At 47.3% G+C, this 24,498-nt stretch overlaps 1 protein-coding gene across 1 annotated transcript in view; it reads left to right on the top strand.

Annotated features, from left to right (window-relative positions):
• Positions 1–24,498, top strand: part of LOC141162491 (uncharacterized) — a 94,939-nt gene that overhangs the window by 23,614 nt on the left and 46,827 nt on the right. Inside the window, exons 3-6 of the mRNA XM_073648659.1 lie at positions 8,389–8,688; positions 10,555–10,659; positions 18,870–19,232; positions 21,434–21,742. Of these exons, the coding sequence (XP_073504760.1) occupies positions 8,389–8,688; positions 10,555–10,659; positions 18,870–19,232; positions 21,434–21,742 (1,077 nt within the window). The remainder of the gene's footprint in view (positions 1–8,388; positions 8,689–10,554; positions 10,660–18,869; positions 19,233–21,433; positions 21,743–24,498) is intronic.

The raw sequence follows: 24,498 nt of genomic DNA, 5'->3' as shown, positions 1-24,498 counted from the left end.
AGCAAAGTGGCATTGTGCCCCTTCATTTTAATAATCAACGGGGGTCTTAGCATCTGAATTGCCACAGTTCATAACTTTTAACAAGTCACTAAGACATGTCCAAAGGTTTTAATAATTACAGGTACAGAATGGTCCTAATAGATGATCTTCTTTATCATTGGTATTCTTGTAGCCAATATCATAGAAGGTCATCACAAGGCACATTTTTCATGCACGAGTTTTTAAGAGCCCAGTTTGTTAGTCAAATGATTTTTAGCACTTTTACGTTGTGACCAAATTTTAATGATTTTTTATTATCTGTATTTTTACGTTCATTTATTTGTAAAAAAAAGAAAAGTGTGTCTGGTTTTAAAATATTTTATTTATATTTATTTAAGGGTTTTTTTGTGACCTCAAAGGACCACTAAATTACATTTCAACTTGTTTTCCCCTTTCCATATCAAATATATATATATATATACATGCATACATACAGTGGTGAAAATTAAGTATTTGATACGCTGCCGATTTTGCAAGTTTTCCCACCTACAAAGAATGGAGAGGTTTGTAATTTTTATCGTAGGTCACTTCACCTGTGAGACAGAATCTAAAAAAAATCCTGAAAATCACATTGTAAGATTATTACATAATTAGTTTGCATTTTATTGCATGAAATAAGTATTTGATACAATAAAAAAAACAGAACTTAATATTTGTTTGCATTTATAGAGGTCAGACGTTTCCTGTAGTTCTTGACCAGGTTTGCACACACTGCAGCAGGGATTTTGGCCCCCTCCTCTATACAGATCTTCTCCACATCTTTCAGGTTTCGGGGCTGTCGCTGGCAACATTGAGTTTCAGCTCCCTCCAAAGATTTTCTGTTGGGTTCAGGTCTGGAGACTGGCTAGGCCACTCCAGGATCTTGAAATGCTTCTTATGGAGCCACTCCTTAGTTGCCCTGGTTGTGTGTTTCAGGTCATTATCATGCTGTAAGACCTAGCCACGACCCATCTTCAATGCTGTTACTGAGGGAAGGAGGTTGTTGGCCAAAATCTAGCGATACATGACCCCATCCATCCTCCCTTCAATACGGTGCAGTTGTCCTGTCCCCTTTGCAGAAAAGCACCCCCAAAGTATGATTTCCCCCACCATAATTCACAGTTGGGACGGTGTTCTTGGGTTGTACTCATCCTTCTTCTTCCTGCAAACATGGCGAGTGCAGTTGTTACCAAAAAGTTCTATTTTGGTCTCATCGACCACATGATCTTCTCCAATGCTTCCTCTGGATAATCCAGATGGCCAATGGCAAACTTCAAATGGGCCTGGACATGTGCTGGCGTGAGCAGGGGGACCTTGCGTGTCTTGCAGGATTTTAATCCATGACAGCGTAGTGTGTTACTAACAGTAATGTTTGAGACTGTGGTCCCAACTCTCTTCAGGTCATTGACTAGCTCCTCCCGTGCAGCTCTGGGCTGATTCCTGACCTTTCTCTGAATTATCCCTCCTAGTGATGAGTGAGCGTTTTCTGTTAACCCTTTCGGTGTGTCCATGATTGTCCATGATTTGTAACTGTTTGACAGCTTTAATACTTATTTTCCCCACTATATATATACACTGCTCAAAAAAATAAAGGGAACACTTAAACAACAGAATATAACTCCAAGTAAATCAAACTTCTGTGAAATCAAACTGTCCACTTAGGAAGCAACACTGATTGACAATCAATTTCACATGCTGTTGTGCAAATGGAATAGACAATAGATGGAAATTATTGGCAATTATCAAGACCCCCTCAATAAAGGAGAGGTTCTGCAGGTGGGGACCACAGACCACATCTCAGTACCAATGCTTTCTGGCTGATGTTTTGGTCACTTTTGAATGTTGGTTGTGCTTTCACACTTGTGGTAGCATGAGAAGGACTCTACAACCCACAGAAGTTGCTCAGGTAGTGCAGCTCATCCAGGATGGCACATCAATGCGAGCTGTGGCAAAAAGGTTTGCCGTGTCTGTCAGCGTAGTGTCCAGAGGCTGGAGACGCTACCAGGAGACAGGCCAGTACACCAGGAGACGTGGAGGGGGCCGTAGGAGGGCTACAACCCAGCAGCAGGACTGCAACCTCTGCCTTTGTGCAAGGAGGAACAGGAGGAACACTGCCAGAGCCCTGCAAAATGACCTCCAGCAGGCCACAAATGTGCATGTGTCTGCACAAACGGTTAGAAACCGACTAATTGAGGGTGGTATGAGGGCCCGACGTCCACAGATGGGGGTTGTGCTCACAGCCCAACACCGTGCAGGACGCTTGTCATTTGCCACAGAACACCAGGCTTGGCAAAGTCGCCACTGGCGCCCTGTGCTCTTCACAGATGAAAGCAGGTTCACACTGAGCACATGTGACAGAGTCTGGAGATGCCATGGAGAGCAATCTGCTGCCTGCAACATCCTTCAGCATGACCGGTTTGGCAGTGGGTCAGTAATGGTGTGGGGTGGCATTCCTTTGGAGGGCTGCACAGCCCTCCATGTACTCGCCAGAGGTAGCCTGACTGCCATTAGGTACCAAGATGAGATCCTCAGACCCCCTGTGAGACCATATGCTGGTGCAGTTGGCCCTGGGTTCCTCCTAATGCAGGACAATGCCAGACCTCATGTGGCTGGAGTGTGTCAGCAGTTCCTGCAAGATGAAGGCATTGAAGCTATGGACTGGCCCGCCCGTTCCCCAGACCTGAATCCGATTGAGCACATCTGGGACATCATGTCTCGCTCCATCCACCAACATCACGTTGCACCACAGACTGTCCAGGAGTTGGCGGATGCTTTAGTCCAGGTCTGGGAGGAGATCCCACAGGAGACCGTCCGCAACCTCATCAGGAGCATGCCCAGGCGTTGTAGGGAGGTCATACAGGCACGTGGAGGCCACACACAATACTCAGCCTCATCAGGAGCATGCCCAGGCGTTGTAGGGAGGTCATACAGGCACGTGGAGGCCACACACAATACTCAGCCTCATCAGGAGCATGCCCAGGCGTTGTAGGGAGGTCATACAGGCACGTGGAGGCCACACACAATACTCAGCCTCATCAGGAGGATGCCCAGGCGTTGTAGGGAGGTCATACAGGCACGTGGAGGCCACACACAATACTCAGCCTCATCAGGAGCATGCCCAGGCGTTGTGGGGAGGTCATACAGGCACGTGGAGGCCACACACAATACTCAGCCTCATCAGGAGCATGCCCAGGCGTTGTAGGGAGATCATACAGGCACGTGGAGGCCACACACAATACTGAGCCTCATTTTGACTTGTTTTAAGGACATTACATCAAAGTTGGATCAGCCTGTAGTGTGTTTTTACACTTTAATTTTGGGGGTGACTCCAAATCCAGGCCTCCATTGGTTAATAAATATGATTTCCATTGATGATTTTTGTGTGATTTTGTTGTCAGCTCATTCAACTTTGTAGAGAACAAAGTATTCAATGAGAATATTTCATTCATTCAGATCTAGGATGGGTTATTTCAGTGTTCCCTTTATTTTTTTGAGCAGTGTGTGTGTAGCACCCCGAGGGCTCGGCTGCTACAGGGGTATTGCACCGCTGCCAGAGGTGTGGTATTCCACTCCCGGGTAAGGGTGGAGTGTGGACTAGGGCTCAGTAAGCTGCATGCACCACACACACCCCATTTCCGAGGGACAGCTCAACGGTGCTCCCACTAGACAGAAGTGCAGGCACGACAGCATCTGTCCCTGGCTGGAGTGGGGTGGGGGGTGGAATACCCAGTGGTGTAGGAGCAGATAGGGGTGGGTCTCTGGGCATAGGTAGGAGCCCATTGGTTGCTAGTCACCTGGGCTCGGGTGTCAGAAGGAGGTATAAAAGGTGGGCACCATCTTAGATCAGTGTTCAGTTCAGTGGAGACAGTCTGAGGAGAAGACAGGAAGCAGAGCCTTGTCAGGAGGCTGGAGCCTGAGAGAGAGAGAGAGAAGAAGGAACAGAAAGGAAAGTAGGAAAGGAACTGGAACAGAGGAGAAAGGAAGTAAGGAACACAGAGAAAGGCCCAGAGACATGAGGACAGAAGGAACCCCATATGCCCAGAGGAGATACAGGGTGAAGGGTTGGCAGAACAGGGTACCGGAACCCAAATTGGTGGAGGCAACAGATTCCTCAGCCAAAGACCGGAGGTTGTTACCACATCTTGGTGCGACCCCTCACTACATCCACCAGAAAGGCATACCGTATAGGGTCAGGGAAACCGGAGAGAGGTTTCGCCAACAGAAGGCTCGAGGAAGCTGGACAAAGGTGGGTCACTGGTGGGGACGGCCAGAGAAAGGAAAGGAAGGGAGCCCTGTGCCACGCTCTGGAATTGCCTGGGAGTTGGTCAAGTCCCTTGCCTGGTGGACGCAGCACGGCTCAGGCGGTCCTAACTGCGCATAAATGACCTGATAAAGAACTGTGAGTAAACCATTGAAAACTGCAACTGCACGTCTCTGTGATTCCTCGCCGCACCGGCACCATTATTACTGGGACGCTCACACCATCACCACCATCATCCACATTAGCTGCCCTGAGGCAATACTTCTCCCGTGGGGAGTTACCCCATACTCGGCTGCGCAAACAACATCAGCCTCAGCGGTCGGCAGCGCAGCGGCGGTCCCCACTGACCGCAATCCACGGGTGGCGTAGTCGGACATTGTTATTACCTAAGACTGCCACTGGTTTGACCGCCCTGGGCACGGACCGGGTCACCGCCACGGAGAACTACAACCCCCAGCATTCTACAACAGGCCCGGTTCCGGGTTCCCCTGCACAACACAGGCCCAGGGGGCGCGTCATGTGTATATAATATATATATACAGGGTGGTCCAAAAGTAGGTGGACAGAAAGTGTAATAAGGTTATGAAGGGGGGGCATTATCAAACATGGTGTAAAGTGAAACTTGACCCCAATGGATTTTTTCTTTTGGGGAATACTCAAGGACAAAGTTTATAGTCGAAAACCAAAAAGTGTCAGTGATTTGAAAAATTACATAAGAGATGCATTTCAAGAAATTAATACTCAAAGAGACTTGTGCCAAAAAGTTTGTTGAAACGTAAGAGGCGACTTCAAAGCTGTGCAAATTGTAAGGGTAAACAGTTTGAGCACCTGCGGTGATATAATTTAAGGGCTTTTGTATTATTGTTCAGAATAAAATTTAATTGTCAATGTTATGCTTGTGTTAGTAAATATAATTTTATATATAAATGTTATTATTTTCTGGCCTCCTACTTTTGGACCACCCTGTGTGTATGTATATATGTGTATATATATATATATATATATATATATATATATATATATATATATATATATATATATATATACAGTACAGACCAAAAGTTTGGACACACCTTCTCATTTAAAGATTTTTTCTGTATTTTCATGACTATGAAAATTGTACATTCACACTGAAGGCATCAAAACTATGAATTAACACATGTGGAATTATATACTTAACAAAAAAGTGTGAAACAACTGAAAATATGTCTTATATTCTAGGTTCTTCAAAGTAGCTGACTCGCCCCCTGGACCGTGGGGTACCCGGAACCGGGCTTCTGTACGATGCTGGGGGTAGTAGTGGCAACCCGATCCCGTGGCTCAGGGTGGTCAGACCAAATTGTGGCAGTCTTTTTATAGATTTATGAATGTCCGACTACACCACCCGTGGATTGTGGTCAGAGATAACCGCCGCTGCGAGGCAGACCACTGAGGCTGATGTTGGTGCGCAGGAATGGGATAACTCCCCACGGGAAGAGTGTAGCCTCAGGGCAGTGTAAGTGGATGCTGGGGGTGATGGTGCCGGCGCAGCAGAAATCACACAGAGTCCAATGATGCAGTCCAAGGTCTTTTACTCACAGTTGTTATCCAAGTCACTTCCGTCGGCAAGGACTGCCCGAGCCGTGCTGCGTCCACCAGGTGAGGAGCTCGGTCAACCCCCAGGCAATTCAGGAGTGTGGCACAGGAACCCCTTCTGTCCTTTCTCTGGCCTCTCGTGCCCCACCAGTGACCAAACTTCTGTCCAGCTACCGCGGACCGTGTCGGGCAAGCTTTGGCCTCCGCTTCCCGCTATCCTATATGGTGCCTTCCTAGCAGGTTTGGCGGGGGGTCGCACCAATAAATGATCACGACCTCCGGTTCTTGGCTGAGGGATGATTTACCTCCACCAACTTGGGAATCCGGTACCCTTCTATAGCCTGACCCTTCACCCGATATAACGCGGGTTTGCAACGGTTGCTGTCCGTACTGCTCTCTTAGAGTCCCCTCTGCCTTTTTGTTTCTGGAGCCTTTCTACTCCTCTGTCTCTTCTCCTTCCTTCCTTCTCCTTCTTCTCTTTTCCTCTCTGGCCCCGGCCTTCTCTCTAGGCCTGCCTCGTGGAGCTGAGCTCAGGCTGAGCCACAGCTCCCTGTCAGCCCTCTCTGGCTGAACTACTTCTCTCTCTACTCACTGACTTAAGATGGCTCCCACCTTTTATCTGCTTCTCTGTGTCTGAGCTCAGGTGACCTGCACCCAATGAGCTCCTTCCTATGCTCCAGAAACTGTCCCCTTCTGCTCCTACATCACTGGGTTCTCTCCCCCGTCCCCACTACAGCCAGGGACATGGTCAGTTGTACCTGCATAAATGGGAGCACCGTCAAGCTGTCCCCCGGAAATGGGGTGAGTGCGTGTATGCAGCTAACTGAGCCCTGGTCCACACTCCATCCTTACCTGGGAGTGGAATATCACACCTCTGGTTGAGGTGCAATACCCCTGTAGCAACCGAACCCTAGGGGCGCTACATAGCCACCTTTTGCTTTGATGACTGCTTTGCACACTCTTGGCATTCTCTTGATGAGCTTCAAGAGGTAGTCACCGGAAATGGTCTTCCAACAATCTTGAAGGAGTTTCCAGAGATGCTTAGCACTTGTTGGCCCTTTTGCCTTCACTCTGCGGTCCAGCTCACCCCAAACCATCTCGATTGGGTTCAGGTCTGGTGACTGTGGAGGCCAGGTCATCTGGCGTAGCACCCCATCACTCTCCTTCTTGGTCAAATAGCCCTTACACAGCCTGGAGGTGTGTTTGGGGTCATTGTCTTGTTGAAAAATAAATGATGGTCCAACTAAACGCAAACCGGATGGAATAGCATGCCACTGCAAGATGCTGTGGTAGCCATGCTGGTTCAGTATGCCTTCAATTTTAAATAAATCCCCAACAGTGTCACCAGCAAAGCCCCCCCACACCATCACACCTCCTCCTCCATGCTTCACGGTGGGAACCAGGCATGTAGAGTCCATCCGTTCACCTTTTCTGCGTCGCACAAAGACACGGTGGTTGGAACCAAAGATCTCAAATTTGGACTCGTCAGACCAAAGCACAGATTTCCACTGGTCTAATGTTCATTCCTTGTGTTCTTTAGCCCAAACAAGTCTCTTCTGCTTGTTGCCTGTCCTTACCAGTGGTTTCCTAGCGGCTATTTTACTATGAAGGCCTGCTGCACAAAGTCTCCTCTTAACAGTTGTTGTAGAGATGTGTCTGCTGCTAGAACTCTGTGTGGCATTGACCTGGTCTCTAATCTGAGCTGCTGTTAACCTGCGATTTCTGACGCTGGTGACTCGGATAAACTTCTCCTCAGAAGCAGAGGTGACTCTTGGTCTTCCTTTCCTGGGGCGGTCCTCATGTGAGCCAGTTTCTTTGTAGCGCTTGATGGTTTTTGCAACTGCACTTGGGGACACTTTCAAAGTTTTCCCAATTTTTCGGACTGACTGACCTTCATTTCTTAAAGTAATGATGGCCACTCGTTTTTCTTTACTTAGCTGCTTTTTTCTTGCCATAATACAAATTCTAACAGTCTATTCAGTAGGACTATCAGCTGTGTATCCACCAGACTTCTGCACAACACAACTGATGGTCCCAACCCCATTTATAAGGCAAGAAATCCCACTTATTAAACCTGACAGGGCACACCTGTGAAGTGAAAACCATTTCCGGTGACTACCTCTTGAAGCTCATCAAGAGAATGCCAAGAGTGTGAAAGCAGTCATCAAAGCAAAAGGCGGCTACTTTGAAGAACCTAGAATATAAGACATATTTTCAGTTGTTTCACACTTTTTTGTTAAGTATATAATTCCACATGTGGTAATTCATAGTTTTGATGCCTTCAGTGCGAATGTACAATTTTCATAGTCATGAAAATACAGAAAAATCTTTAAACATCTATATAAATATAAATACACTGATTCTGACTGACAATGGATTATTTATAATTTTTTTTAGTTCTATTTATTTTTTTGTGCTTTTTCTTTTTATTTCTTGCTTTGTTTTCACATATTTCACACATTGTGCCCTTCTATAAGGTCATGCACAGGTTTGCATTTCCCTTTGTCAGTGGTGTTTTACACGTAAGCTTTTAGCTCCTCCGCAGGTGACAATCACAGATAAGATGGCTGTAGTGAATGTAGAGAGTGTCCTGCGCTGCTCCGTCACTGGATTCTACCCGGTGGACATTGATATTAGATGGTTCAAGGACACAGAGAGGCTGAGTGATGTTATTGTGGATCAACCCCAGAGGAACCAAGATGGATTGTACAATGTGAACAGCGCCGTGACCATCACACCCACTGAGGAGGACAGAGAGCGGATCTTCTCATGTAGAGTCCAACATGACTTCCTACGGGGTCATCTCCAGAGAGACTTCCATCTGGAGTATGGAGGTAAATTTGTGAATATCTCTGATTCTTCTACACCTTGTCGCTGGCTATTAGCGCACAAATTGACCAATTCTTGTTTAGCCAAATACCTTCTTTTTTTTTAACATGTTTTCTACAGCAGTAATGTAATTCCAATTTCATATATTCAATGTTTGCATACTATAGCGTTTCAGAGTAATTTGTTAGTTCTATAGAGTGGCTCTCTTAGTTAGGACCTGTTCACACTTGTCTTTTTCTGGTTGGAAGTGCCGGTCAGTTTTTCAGTGATATTTGTAGTCACTGGATTAGGCTGCAAAAATAATGGAGCTCCAGATCTGTCAAATGATGGGCACTAATGGTGTTCAACACTGACTTGTAATGAGATCCATCAGTCTCTATGATGGTCCGTAATTATGATGGTTCTGTATGTTGCGCTTGTCTTTTTGTCAAAAAGGAGGGAATCTTCTGGTTCCAGGACCTTTCGCCTGTAAAGGTGTATTCACATATGATAATTCTATTGCAAAAAAGACTCTGAGATTTTGCCCAACCAATTTTTGCTACAATTTTTGCTACAATTTTTGCTACAATTTTACAAAAATTGGGTGAAATAAAAATGACATAATTGGCGCATGTGACTACACAAAGACTGGTGCTGCCTCACCATATGGATATGGAGAGATAAGTGATGTGAACAAATGTAATAAAACAATTAAGTTTCCCCCAAAAAAATTTGTGTTATTTTGGGACAAGTAATACAACATAGTAAAAAAAAATCTAATAGATTAAAAGAAAAAAAATTATTAAAGGGAATCTCGGCAGGTTTTTGTCACCTAATCTGAGAGCAGAATGATGTGCTGGCAGAGACCCTGATTTCAGAGATGTGTCACTTACTGGGCTACTTGCTGTAGTTTTGATAATCTCCTGCTAATAAAACTGTGATTTTATTACTAGAGGATTAGTAAACCTGCGGCCATGTAGTCCTCCATTTTCAAGAGCTCTGCATAACCTTACCCCCACCACTGATTCACAGCTTTCTGCCTATGCACAGTGAGCAGAGAAAGCTGCCAATCAGTGGTGTCGGATACATGGCTCATCATTCAGAGAACAGTTTGATCTGCAGCAGAAAAAAACATCAAAACTGCAGCAAGTAGCCCAGAAGGTAATGTATCTCTGGAATCAGGGTCTCTGCCCCTAGGTCATGCCACTCTAAGATGGGTTAGCAAATACCTGGTGACAGATTCTCTTTAAATAGGTTTGTTAAATAGCAACATTTATCAACAATCCTTGAGATAAATGATAAATGTTTGAGTAGGACCTTATATGATCATGATTATGGGGATTTGACGTTCCTCCCCACCTCTATACTTTCATGTGAGGGCATGACTCTCAATTCCACTCTCCTGTCAATAGGTGGTAAATGTGGTTGGTCGGCTAACCCTTTGAGACTGTTGAGCTGACACAGGCACCTCTATGCCCACACGTTGAGTCCCCTTCAAGTTTTCCTGATCTTATGGCCTCTGTATTTTCGTACATTTTCTGGACCAGGAGATTCTCGGTGAGGTGGTCTTGAGTTGGCTCCCAAAGGTTTCTCATATCCTTAATACTTTGGAATCAATGTTTTCCCTTCTCTACTCCCAGGATGACTATATGATTATTATTAATTTAGTTTACTATATTGACTATATTGACCATAGACCTAGGCAGAAACAATGACACAATCTCTGTCTCTCCACTCTTAGAATAGGTCATCGTTCCAGAAGTCAAACCCCATAATATGATGTCGATTCCAAACAACAAGCTCTGACATTCCCTAATCAAACTATTGGAGTAGCAGTTTGTCATGTAAAAGTTTCTGCTCTCTATAGTTCTGTTCTTCTTCCATTTCTCCAGACGGAAGCTCGGCCGGGATCATCGCTGCCTGTTCTGTCTCTGTGGTTTTACTGATAATTATCATCGCTGCCGTTCTGTGGTGGAAACTAAAATCAAGGAGGAAAGGTAATGAAGTGGCATGAGGACTTTCAGATGAGTCCTATACAAGGGGGCGGTCCTTGTAAGGGAGCGGGTGGCGACCAGGCAGGCAGTCACAGCAGGTGACCGGGACAGTCTCTGGAAGAACGGGCAGGAGATCACGACAAGTGACTGGGGCAGTCTCTGGGTGAACGGGCTGGAGGTCACGGCAAGTGACCGGGGCAGTCTCTGGGTGAACGGGCAGATGGTCACGGCAAGTGACCGGGACAGTCTCTGGAAGAACGGGCAGATGGTCACGGCAAGTGACCGGGGCAGTCTCTGGGTAAAGGGTTGGTACGACCTGTGGCGGCTGATGGTAGACTTGAGCTCCCAGGTGAGCAGGCGAGAGTCTCTGGATAAACGGGTGGTCACAGCATGTGACGGCGGAGCCTCCAGGAAGACCAACAGACAGGCGGCAGATGAGCGCTCCCAGGTGAGCGGGCAGAAGTCTCTGGACAGGCGGGTGGTCACAGCACGTGACAGCAGAGCCTCCAGGTAGGCTAACGGACAGGCAGCAGATGAGCGCTCCCAGGTGAGCGGGCAGGAGTCACTGGACAGGCAGGTGGTCACAGCACGTGACGGCAGAGCCTCCAGGTAGGCTAGCAGGCAGGTAGCAGATGTGCGCTCCCAGGTGAGCGGGCAAGCTGGTCCATAGACAGACTGACAGGAGTTGGAAGGCAGACCGTCGGACCTCAGACTAGCAGGCAGGTAGCTGAAGTGCGCTCCCAGGTGAGCAGGCAAGCTGGTCCTTAGACAGACTGACAGGAGTTGTAAGGCAGACCGTCGGACCTCAGGCTAGCAAGCAGGTAGCAGGAATATCAGGCAGGAATAAGACAGCAAGCTGGCAGGAATCTGGCAGGTATCTGGCAGGTAACTGGCAACGGGACCTGAGGGCTGAAGCAGAGTAGTGAACAGTGCAACAACATTGCTCGGGCACCTCCATTTTGGGGGAGGTGCCTTATATATGGTGAAGTCCTCCGGCCATTGGCCGGGGACTCCTTAGGACGGCGCGCGCGGCCCCTTTAAGAGGGAGGGAGAGCGCGCGCACACGCCCTAAGCACAGTGGCCGGGAAGGAGCGCGCGCTGCCAGCAGAGCGGGAGGAGGACGCCGGGCACGGAGCAGGGAGGTGAGGGGAACAGCGTCCCTGCCTAGCAGAGGGCAGGGACGCCGGCGCTACAGTACCCCCCCCCTTTAGGCCCCCCCTTTTTTAGGCCAGACAGAAATTTAGCAAGGATAAGAGGGGCATGGATGTTCTCCCGGGGCTCCCACGTTCTCTCCTCAGGACCAAACACCTTCCAATCTACTAGAAAAAAGGTCCTCTTACCCTTTTGGTGGCAAGAATGTTCTCTACCTCAAACTCGTCCTCAGCAGAAACCGGAGCAGGAGGCGTACCTGTAGACTTGGAAAAAGAGTTAAGTACCACAGGTTTGAGGAGAGATACATGGAAGGAGTTAGGGATCCGTAAGTTGGCCGGGAGTTTCAATTTATAGGCCACCGGGTTGATCTGACTGATGACCTCCAGGGGGCCGATGAACCGAGGCCCTAACTTGTAAGAAGGTACCTTGAGTCGGACATATTTAGATGAGAGCCAGACTTTATCTCCGGGACGAAATTGTGGAGGATCCAGGCGTTTTTTGTCAGCGTGTCTTTTCATCCGTTCGGACGACTGAAGGAGTGCGGATCGGGTACTCTCCCAAATGGAGGAAAATTTGCTAACGAGAGATTCCGCAGCCGGGTTGTCCACAGAGGTGGAGACAGGAAAAGGAATCCGAGGATGCTGACCGAAGACTACAAAAAACGGGGATTTGGAGGAGGATTCGCTCTCGTGATTGTTGTAAGAGAACTCGGCCCATGGTAGGAGATCCACCCAGTCTGAATGATGGGCATTAACGAAGTGCCGGAGGTAACTGGTCAGGTTCTGATTGATCCGCTCCACTTGACCATTGGACTGTGGGTGGTAAGCGGAGGAGAAGTTCAGGGTGACGTCTAGCAGTTTACAAGTAGCTCTCCAGAAGCGTGAGGTGAACTGTACCCCACGATCCGACACGATGTGGAGGGGCAGGCCATGAAGACGAAAGATGTGATGAATAAAGTCTTTAGCTAGCTCGGGTGCAGACGGGAGGCCTGGCAGGGGAACGAAATGAGCCATCTTGGAGAAGCGGTCAGCGACCACCCAAATGACCGTACAACCGGCAGAGACTAGGAGGTCAGTTATAAAGTCCATTGCTATATGCTGCAGCAGGTACTGGGAGCGGAAGGAGGCAACCGGCTGGCAGATGTCTCGGAACCTTGTTGCGGGCGCAGGACACACAGGCAGAAACAAAGTCTATTACGTCCTTGTGCAGGGTAGGCCACCAGTAGTGCCGGGTAATAAGCTGGAGGGTCTTTTTCTGACCGGCATGGCCAGCCAGTTTAGACGAGTGACCCCAGTGAAGGATCTTCTCCCGATCAGGTACTGATACGAACGTCTTTCCGGGAGGGAGACGATTTAGACTTACGGGAGCCACCTGCATTACTCTGGCGGGATCGATGATGTGTTTCGGATCTTCCTCGAGATCAGACACCAGAAAGGATCGAGACAGGGCGTCCGCCTTGACGTTTTTGTCAGCCGGGCGAAAATGAAGAACAAAATCAAAGCGAGCAAAAAACAAGGACCACCGGGCTTGGCGCGGGTTAAGTCTCTGGGCATGCTGGAGGTAAGCCAAGTTCTTGTGGACAGTGTAAATTATTACCGGGTGAAGAGCCCCCTCGAGCAGGTAACGCCACTCCTCCAATGCCAGTTTGATGGCCAATAACTCTCGGTCTCCTATGGAATAATTGCGCTCTGAGGAGGAGAAGAGTTTAGAGAAGAAGCCGCAAGTTACCATTCTCCCGGAAGATGATTTTTGAGTAAGTACCGCTCCGGCTCCAGAGGAGGAGGCGTCAACTTCCAGGAAGAACTGCTTGTTGCCGTCCGGGCGATGCAGCACCGGGGCGGAAGAGAAGGCCTGTTTTAAGGAAAGAAAGGCCTCCTCTGCTTCGGGCGGCCACTCTTTGGGATTAGTACCCTTACGGGTGAGCGCGGAAATTGGGGCAGTCCGGGAAGAGAAGTGTGGTATGAAGAGGCGGTAGTAGTTGGCGAAGCCCAGGAACCGCTGAATGGCCTTCAACCCCTCCGGTCGAGGCCATTTCTCGATGGCAGACAGTTTCTCTGGATCCATTCGTAGGCCGGTCTGAGAAATAATGTAGCCCAAAAACGGAAGCGAGGTCTGCTCAAAGAGGCACTTCTCGTATTTAGCGAAGAGGTGATTCTGCCTGAGCCTGAGCAGGACCTGACGAACGTCCCTCCGGTGAGTCTGGAGATCCGGAGAGAAGACCAAGATGTCGTCCAGGTACACCACTACGCAGGAGTAGAGAAGGTCCCGGAAGATGTCATTGACCAACTCTTGAAAGACAGCAGGAGCGTTACAGAGACCAAAGGGCATTACCAGATATTCATAGTGGCCGTCCCGGGTGTTGAATGCCGTCTTCCATTCATCCCCCTGACGGATACGAACCAGGTTGTACGCCCCACGGAGGTCCAGTTTGGTGAAGATTCTAGCCCCTCTCAGACGATCAAATAACTCCGGAATGAGCGGAAGGGGGTACTTATTCTTCACCGTGATCTGGTTAAGGCCTCTATAGTCTATACAGGGACGGAGAGAGCCGTCCTTCTTTTTTACGAAGAAGAAGCCTGCTCCCGCCGGGGAGGTAGATTTCCGGATGAATCCCCTGGCCAGATTCTCCTCAATATATTCGGCCATCGACCGGGTCTCAGCAGCGGATAATGGATAAATACGCCCACGGGGAGGAGTAGTACCGGGTAACAAGTCGATAGGGCAGTCGTATGGTCTATGAGGGGGTAGTGTCTCTGCTTCCTTTTTATTAAAGACATCAGCATAAGACCAATAAGGAATCGGAAGTCCAGGTAGATTAGCTGGGGTAGGAGAAGGACGGACGGGATGGACGGGAACCAGACAGGTCTTATGGCAGTCCTGTCCCCAGCGAAGGACTTCTCCGGTCTGCCAGTCAAGCACGGGTGCATGTCTCTGGAGCCAAGGTAGACCTAGCAAGAGGGCATGAGAGAGTCCAGGCAGAACATGAAAGGAGATACTCTCAGAATGCAGCATTCCCACCTGCAGAGTAATGGATTCGGTGATGAGTTGGATGGGGCGTGGTAAGAGGCCCCCATCCACGGCAGCAACAGACAAGGGTACAGCCAGAGGTCTGGTGGGGATGCGGTATTTCTCTACCAGGGACTGTGAAATAAGATTCCCGGCTGCTCCAGAGTCCAGTTGGGCTAGTTCGAAATAACGGTTCTCCCCGCAGACGATTGAAACTGACAGCAGCAGAGATGGAGAGGATTTATTCTTGTCTAGGTCGACCTCTCTGAGCGAACCTAGACACAGGCGTTTCCCGACCTCTCTGGGCAGGCACGGATCCGGTGCTCCTTACTGCCACAGTAGAAGCAGCTCCCCTCGGCACGGCGTAAGTCCTGACGGGTTTTGACCATCTTGGTCTGGTCGACCTGCATAGGCTCAGGAGAGTGTACCTGGGGAGAGACGGAGGGAGTGACGGGTTTCTGAAAAGTAGGAGCTAGACGTGGAAACCTCCTCTCACGGGTGACCTCTTTGGCACGCTCCTGGAACCGTAGGTCAATCCGGGTGGCAAGAGATATTAGGTCATCGAGAGTGGTAGGAACGTCCCGACCGGCAAGTTCATCTTTAATACGGCCGGACAGACCCTCCCAGAAGACGGATACCAGAGCGTCGTTATCCCAGGCCAGCTCCGAGGCAAGGGTACGGAACCGTATGGCATATTGGCCCACGGTGAGACTTCCCTGACGGAGGCGTAGCAGAGATGATGCGGATGAGGTCTTCCGTCCGGGTTCGTCGAAGACTTTCCGGAAAGCCGTGAGGAAGGCAGGCAAGTCGGACACCAGGGGGTCTCCTCTCTCCCATAGAGGATTTAGCCAGGCCAGGGCCTCCCCGGTGAGATGGGACATGATGAAGGCAATTTTGGCCCGGTCGGAGTTAAACTGGTGGGACAATAGTTCAAAGTGCAGGGTGCACTGATTTATGAAGCCCCGAGCTTGGGCGGAGTCGCCTCCGAAGCGAGGAGGTGCAGAAAGCCGGGGTCCGGGGTAAGATACCATGGTATTGGTGGGCAGCGGAGCTGCCGGGTTGCGAGTCATGGCACTGGCGGTGGTTGCTGGTGGAGCAGTCAGAGTGTCCAGGCGAGAATTGAGATTCCGCAGGTGACCCAGGATGGACTCCTGTTGGGACCTCTGACGGGACAGTTCATGACAGAGGTCCGAGAGCGAGGGAGCTTGGGTGCCACCGGGTTCCATGGCCCGAGCAAACTGTAACGGGTCTGGGAGGCGGAACCTCTGAGCTACTATACAAGGGGGCGGTCCTTGTAAGGGAGCGGGTGGCGACCAGGCAGGCAGTCACAGCAGGTGATCGGGACAGTCTCTGGAAGAACGGGCAGGAGATCACGACAAGTGACTGGGGCAGTCTCTGGGTGAACGGGCAGATGGTCACGGCAAGTGACCGGGACAGTCTCTGGAAGAACGGGCAGGAGATCACGGCAAGTGACTGGGGCAGTCTCTGGGTGAACGGGCAGATGGTCACGGCAAGTGACCGGGGCAATCTCTGGGTGAACGGGCAGATGGTCACGGCAAGTGACCGGGGCAGTCTCTGGGTAAAGGGTTGGTACGACCTGTGGTGGCTGATGGTAGACTTGAGCTCCCAGGTGAGCAGGCGAGAGTCTCTGGATAAACGGGTGGTCACAGCATGTGACGGCGGAGCCTCCAGGAAGACCAACAGACAGGCGGCAGAAGAGCGCTCCCAGATGAGCGGGCGAGAGTCCCTGGATAAGCGGGTGGTCACAGCACGTGACAGCAGAGCCTCCAGGTAGGCTAACGGACAGGCAGCAGATGAGCGCTCCCAGGTGAGCGGACAGGAGTCACTGGACAGGCAGGTGGTCACAGCACGTGACGGCGGAGCCTCCAGGTAGGCTAGCAGACAGGTAGCAGATGTGCGCTCCCAGGTGAGCGGGCAAGCTGGTCCATAGACAGACTGACAGGAGTTGGAAGGCAGACCGTCGGACCTCAGGCAAGCAGGCAGGTAGCTGAAGTGCGCTCCCAGGTGAGCGGGCAAGCTGGTCCTTAGACAGACTGACAGGAGTTGTAAGGCAGACCGTCGGACCTCAGGCTAGCAGGCAGGTAGCGGAATATCAGGCAGGAATAAGACAGCAAGCTGGCAGGAATCTGGCAGGTATCTGGCAGGTAACTGGCAACGGGACCTGAGGGCTGAAGCAGAGTAGTGAACAGTGCAACAACATTGCTCGGGCACCTCCATTTTGGAGGAGGTGCCTTATATATGGTGAAGTCCTCCGGCCATTGGCCGGGGACTCCTTAGGACGGCGCGCGCGGCCCCTTTAAGAGGGAGGGAGAGCGCGCGCGCGCGCCCTAAGCACAGTGGCCGGGAAGGAGCGCGCGCTGCCAGCAGAGCGGGAGGAGGACGCCGGGCACGGAGCAGGGAGGTGAGGGGAACAGCGTCCCTGCCTAGCAGAGGGCAGGGACGCCGGCGCTACAGAAGTTCAGACTTTCAGCTTTCATTTGAGGGTTTCCACATTAAAATTGGATGAAGGGTTTAGGAGTTTCAGCTCCTTAACATGTGCCACCCTGTTTTTAAAGGGACCAAAAGTAATTGGACAGATAAAATAATTGTAAATAAAATGTTCATTTCTAGTACTTGGTTGAAAACCCTTTGTTGGCAATGACTGCCTGAAGTCTTGAACTCATGGACATCACCAGACGCTGTGTTTCCTCCTTTTTGATGCTCTGCCAGGCCTTCACTGCGGTGGTTTTCAGTTGCTGTTTGTTTGTGGGCCTTTCTGTCTGAAGTTTAGTCTTTAACAAGTGAAGTGCATGCTCAATTGGGTTGAGATCAGGTGACTGACTTGGCCATTCAAGAATATTCCACTTCTTTGCTTTAATAAACTCCTGGGTTGCTTTGGCTTTGTTTTGGGTCATTGTCCATCTGTAGTATGAAATGACGACCAATCAGTTTGGCTGCATTTGGCTGGATCTGAGCACACAGTATGGCTCTGAATACATCAGAATTCATTCGGCTGCTTCTGTCCTGTGTCACATCATCAATAAACACTAGTGACCCAGTGCCACTGGCAGCCATGCATGCCCAAGCCATCACACTGCCTCTGCCGTGTTTTACAGATGATGTGGTATGCTTTGGATCATGAGCTTCGCCATACTTTTCTATTTCCATCGTTCTGGTAGAGGTTGATCTTGGTTTCATCTGTCCAAAGAATGTTCTTCCAGAACTGTGCTGGCTTTTTTAGATGTTTTTTAGCAAAGTCCAGTCTAGGCTTTTTATTCTTGATGCTTATGAGTGGCTTGCACCGTGCAGTGAACCCTCTGTATTTACTTTCATGCAGTCTTCTCTTTATGGTAGATTTGGATATTGATACGCCTACCTCCTGGAGAGTGGTGGTAACTTGGTTGGCTGTTGTGAAGGGGTTTCTCTTCACCATGGAGATTATTCTGCGATCATCCACCACTGTTGTCTTCCGTGGGCGCCCAGGTCTTTTTGCATTGATGAGTTCACCAGTGCTTTCTTTCTTTCTCAGGATGTACCAAACTTTAGATTTTGCCACTCCTAATATTGTAGCAATTTCTCGGATGGGTTTTTTCTGTTTTTGCAGCTTAAGGATGGCTTGTTTCACCTGCATGGAGAGCTCCTTTCACCGCATGCTTACTTCACACCAAAACCTTCCAAATGCAAGCACCACACCTCAAATCAACTCCAGACCTTTAACTGCTTAATTGAGAATGACATAACGAAGGGATTGCCCACACCTGTCCATAAAATAGCCTTGGAGTCAATTGTCCAATTACTTTTGGTCCCTTTAAAAACAGGGTGGCACATGTTAAGGAGCTGAAACTCCTAAACCCTTCATCCAATTTTAATGTGGATACCCTCAAATGAAAGCTGAAAGTCTGAACTTCAACTGCATCTGAATTGTTTTGTTTAAAATTCATTGAGGTAATGTCTAGAACCAAAATTAGAAAAATGTTGTCTCTGTCCAAATATATATGGACCTAACTGTATGTTATTTCCCTATAAATGTTGATAATGTTCTTCTGTCCCAACAGATATTGGACCATTCGCAGTAGGAGACATTGCTGGTTCTCCTACACTGATTGATGGAGAGGAGGCCACTCTGTGCTGTACAGTGGATAACGCCCGAAAGAAACTGTGTGTGACTTGGCTGATAAGAAAAGATGGACAGGAGCAGGAGATCCAGACGTCTCAGATGAGAGAACATTCAGAAGAAGAAAGGAAGAGTTTACTGGATACATCCTATGTGATCAAATCACAACAGGAGGGGCGTCAATATTTATCATCCCTCATCTTCATACCCCATATAGAGAGACATAAAGACGTCACCTTCATCTGTAGAGGGGTCTCCGGTAAACGTAAGGACGAGAAGACGTTTCTCTGCAAGAGGATTTATGGTGAGACATTACCTTATAGCAGTGTCCAGTATGTGTTGCATCAGTGAATACAGATTATAGTTATCAATAAAGCAACAATAAAAAACAAGAATGACTAGAAAGTAACTAAGCCGCCATCATCACAGAGACGAGAGGGGTGGGTGCAAAGAAAACTTATAGTGAGGACCCTAATTACACATAATGGATTTAAGGAATTTTCAGGATATTTTTTTTTAAATTCCCAAGTAGTGGAAAATGTTATAAAAAAAATATATAACCATTACTTATCCTCCACTATACTGAGGCCAATACTGTGCCAGTACTGCTGATCTGGTGGTCTCCAGCAGTGTTGAAGTAATGACGTTCCAGGCATCATTTCCGTAACCACTGCAGCCAGTCACTAGCCTCAGTGGTGATGCCTGCATGTACGGCACATGGCAGCTGAGGCCAGTGATTAGTTCCAGTGGTGATGTGAATGATGGATGGAATAACACCATGGCAGAGCTGGTGGGGGATCACCGGAGCAACACCTTAAGGGGTAAAGTAATATTTTATTTGCTTATGTCCTTATGTTATGACATTCTCTATTATTTGGTAATTTTTGGTTAGGCTCCCTAAAGGAAAGCATCATCCACCCCAATCGTGTTGCTGGGATGGGATGGTTGACATCATGCTCCTCCTCTTCCTTCTGTCATACACCTTAAATGCTAGTGACCATGGCTTCTAAGGGTTTGACGAACCAGAAAACAACTTTATTATTATTATCTATCACCATTAAATAAAGGAGCCTCAAAAGATGTCCTCCCAATGGCCGCCATAAAAACATGAAATACTCTTGGAGTTATAATTGGGCTCATTGACCTACATACCTTGTCAAAAAAAGTCCAATAGAAAGAAAAAATATCACTTCTCCACAAAGACGCGTTAGCCCGTTCACTTTTGATGGTGCTCAGCAATGAATATGTAGAAAGTCCAATAGTATTGTAGAAGAAAAGATATTGCGGCACTGACCCGTGCATAAAATTCAGAGACTTTATTTCCAGGTAGATAAAAATAACAGCATGGTAGTGAATGGCCTACTCCTACGTATGGAAAACAGACGTTTCACACCGAGCAGGCCCTTCTTCCTGGTCCCAAGAAAAGCCGCCTTGTTGTTTGATCAGATGGTGTTCTCCTGAGCTTGGTTTTCCTTTCCACTATGGAGAATTCTTGTAAGCCCAGAGCAGAAAAGTCACCATGTCAATGCCAAGAATATGTCTTATCCTATACGGTGAACGCCATCACTCCGCATCATCTGATAGTTATCACTTCCAGCTGTTCTAACTTGATGAAGGCCCCACCATGAGTCTTTACCAACCCTAAGGTTTTGAGGACCTCTCTAAAGTGCACCATTCTAGATCACTCGCTACATGGTATTGGAATAAACTATGATTACGCCTCTCATAAAGATATTAATACATCAAAATACATAATTGTTTAGTTCAGTTATCCGAATTGATGTCAGAGATCGATATTCTTGCATGAATGACAATAATAACCAGCCATCCTACAGGAGCTAAGCTATGGGGCTTCAAACAAAGTCTGCGAATTTTGACAGCAATCGCCCAACGGTTACATTTTATAGTTACTTTGGCGAAAGAACCGTCAAGAGAAAAGAAGAACTGGCATTAAAATTAACGTTCACTAACATAAAAAGGGATGTCTGGGATTATTTTTCCATAGGGTTGCAGAAACCGTAAAATAACAAACACACCAATACTCGTCTTCAGGTGCTGCCCTTTTGATGCTGATCCGGTCTTTGTTCAAAGGATGCTGCAGTGACGTAATGCCTAAACCACATGTGACTGCTGCAGCCAATCACTGAGCTCAGAGATCTTATGTCATACCCGCTAGCATCACCACTGAAATCAGTCATTGGCCTCAAGGGGGTGTATGCCATGTCATCACTCCAGAAAAAATAAGTGTGTCAGGGACTGGAGTGGTGGGGTTGGAGTTTATCAAGTGCATTAAGTAATTTTACATTTTTTTTTTTGTTGATTTCTTGCTTTTAGTTTAATTTCGGAAATTACCAGGAAGCCCAAGTAACAAATAATAATTCCCCATCTTTTCTTTGCAATTGTTTAACTAAGTGAACGATATCATCCAGACAGGAGGGATGTAATATCATCCATGACCCCGAGTACAGACATTGGAACAAACTTCTTCTGCTTCTCCTCTTCCAGGTAAACCCCAGATGTCGGCCCCTATAGAGATCACTATGGCCGATTCATCTCGTGTTCAGTTCTCTCTGAATCTACAGAAGTTTTACCCTAAAGATATAAACATCTCCTGGTATAAAGAGCCGTCTGGTAAATATGGATTATCACATCAGGAAATAATCAATACAAAGGACAGTGATGTCACGTATGAGGTCACCAGTGTCGTCCAGATTCCTGATTATACATTCGGAGTTCATCCAGAGATGAAAATCATTGTAGAATGGGAACACGAGAGTATGGAGACACCGGAGAGAAGATCACTGAGTGTCAGAGGTAAGGATGATATTTGGAGTAGTCACTGATTGCACTGACTGGAGACAGATATAGTAGTGTTCAAAATAATAGCAGTGTGTTCAAAAACATGAGTTAAGCCCAAATTCTTTACACTAGTTTTTATTTCCAGCATTGGGAACATCGCTCACTGTTTTCTAATTCAAAACATGAAGAGAAATGTAGATAATTATTAACTACTTTACAGAATATAACAAAAAATGAGCATTGGGCTGTTCTAAAAAATAGCAGTGTCTGCATTTGTCTTTACAAACTTATAATATGTCTTTTTTTTTGAGAATTTTGCATTCCTGTGAATCACTAACCTAATATTTAGTTTATAACCACCGTTTTTTAGAACTGCTTCACATCTATGTAGCATAGAGTTAACCAACTTCTGGCACCTGTTATTCCAGCCCTGGATGCTTTGATTACATCCCAGAATTTTCTGGCATTTGTTGGCTTTGCCTCAGAAACGGCATTTTTTATGTCACCCCACAAGTGTTCTATCGCTTTAAGGTCCGGGGATTGGGCTGGCCACTCCATAACCTCAATTTTATTGGACTGGAACAAAGATTTTGCTCGTTTACTGGTTTGTTTAGGGTCGTTGTCTTGGTGAAACACCCATTTCAAGGGCATATCCTCTTCAGCATAAGGCAACATGACCTCTTCAATATGTTAATATATGCAAACTGGTCCATGATCCCTGGTATGTGGTAAATAGGTCTGGCACCATAGTAAGAGAAACATGCCCATATCATGACGCTTCACCACCATGCTTCACGGTCTTCAGAGTCTACTATGGCTTGAATGCAGAGTTTGGGGGTCTTGTGACGAACTGTCTGGGGCCCTTGGACCCAAAGACAACAATTTTACTTTCGTCAGTCCACAAAATGTTTCTCCATTTCTCTTCAGGCCAATTGATGTGATCTTTGGCAGATTGTATCCGATTCAGTACATATCTATTTTTTAATAGTGGGACTTTGCGGGGACTTCTTGCTAAGAAATTAGCTTCACACAGGCGTCTTCTAACTGTCACAGTCCTCAGAGGTAACTGAAGACTGTCTGTGATCATCCTGGAGCTGATCGTTGGCTGAGCCTTTGCCATTCTGGCTATTCTTCCATCCATTCGAATGGTAGTCTTCCGTTTTCTTCCACGACTCTCGGGTTTTGCTTTCCATTTTAAAGCATTGGAGATTATTTTGTCTGCACTTCTTTATACGTTTTACCTTCTCCAATCAACTTTTTAATCAAAGTACGCTGTTCTTCTGAACAATGTCTGCAACGACCCATATTTCTCAGGCTTTCAAGGAGAAATGCATGTACAACATGTGCTGGCTTCACCCTTAAATAAGGGCCACCTGATTCACACCTGTTTCTTCACAGAATGATTGACCTCACTAATTGAACTCCACACTGCTATTATATTGAATTCACCCCTGTACAATTAATTATTCACATACACAGACTCAGAAATCTGCAGATTATGAATGCGGAGTCTGGGGGTTTTCTTAGAATCTACTGCACCAACTGGTAAATTGTTTGACATGTGGTGATAGAATTTATACCAAAAACAGGGATTCATTTGGTCAGACATATGGGACTGCTAGTATTTTGCACACTACTGTACATTACTGAGGATGTCAGACAGTGATGTGACAATGATATGGAGCACGTCAGGATAGCTTGGAGTCAATAAATGCAATAGCAGTCAGATAGAAGCACAGACTAACGAGAAGCCTTAGGACCAATAACCTGAGGATCGGGGACATTTACAAATGTCTCCATTCATGACATCACTGGGCAAGAGGGTCACCTGTCAGGAACAGACTGCATTAGAGAAGTAGGAGTTAAATAAGACCATTTTATTATTTTTAGGAGAACAAACTATAGGAAAAAAATAAAACTAGAAAACTTCTTGAAATTTCGTTCATTAAGTTAAAATGGACTTAAATAGAGTTTGTCACTAGGTGTTTGCTCCCCCATCTGAGAGCAGTATAACATAGGGACAGAGATCCTGATTCCAGCAATCTATCACTTAATGGGTTACATACTGCAGTTTTGATAATATCTATGTTTTATCTGCTGCAGATCTAGCAGTTCTCTGAATGCTGAGCTCTGCATAACCCCACCCACACCATTGATTGGCAGCTTTTTGTGTACAGTGTGCATAGGCAGAAAGCTGCCAATCAGTTGTGGGGGCGGGGTTATGCAGAGCTCATGAATATGGATGACTTCATGGCTGCAGGTTTACTAGCCCTCTAGTGATAATCTACTGCTGATAAAACTACATAAAGTAGCCTAGCAAATGACACATCACTGGAATCAGGGTTTCTGCCCCTACATCATGGTGCATTATAATAATAATTTTTAATTTTATAGCACCAACATATTCCACAGCACTTTACAATTTTAGGGGGGTCTTTTACCGACAATATAAAATACGCATATCTCATATCGAAAGGAGTGAGGGTCCTGCTCGCAAGCTTACAGTCTATGAGGAAATAGGGGAGACACAAAGGGTAAAATGTACAAATATTGTATAATATAGCCGTAATATACTAAATAGGGTAAGTACATAGCACTACATGAACTGGTCACCAGCCAGTATGTGCACAGTACAGACAGAGGCTAATCAGTGCATGGATGGTATGAGCATGATTTTGAAGGAAATTTTAATATGGGCCAAACTGGGACAGTTAGATAAGTGTGTTGAGGCGATAGGCCAGTCTAAAGAAATGGGTTTTTAGGGCACGCTT

Source organism: Phyllobates terribilis, unplaced genomic scaffold, assembly GCF_046119375.1.
Source record: "Phyllobates terribilis strain yellow unplaced genomic scaffold, ASM4611937v1 Scaffold_9__5_contigs__length_417890890, whole genome shotgun sequence".
In the NCBI taxonomy this organism is placed as follows: Eukaryota; Metazoa; Chordata; class Amphibia; order Anura; family Dendrobatidae; genus Phyllobates; species Phyllobates terribilis.
The sequence above is the reverse complement of the archived record's forward strand: the minus strand, read 5'-3'. Positions and strand labels throughout refer to the sequence as shown.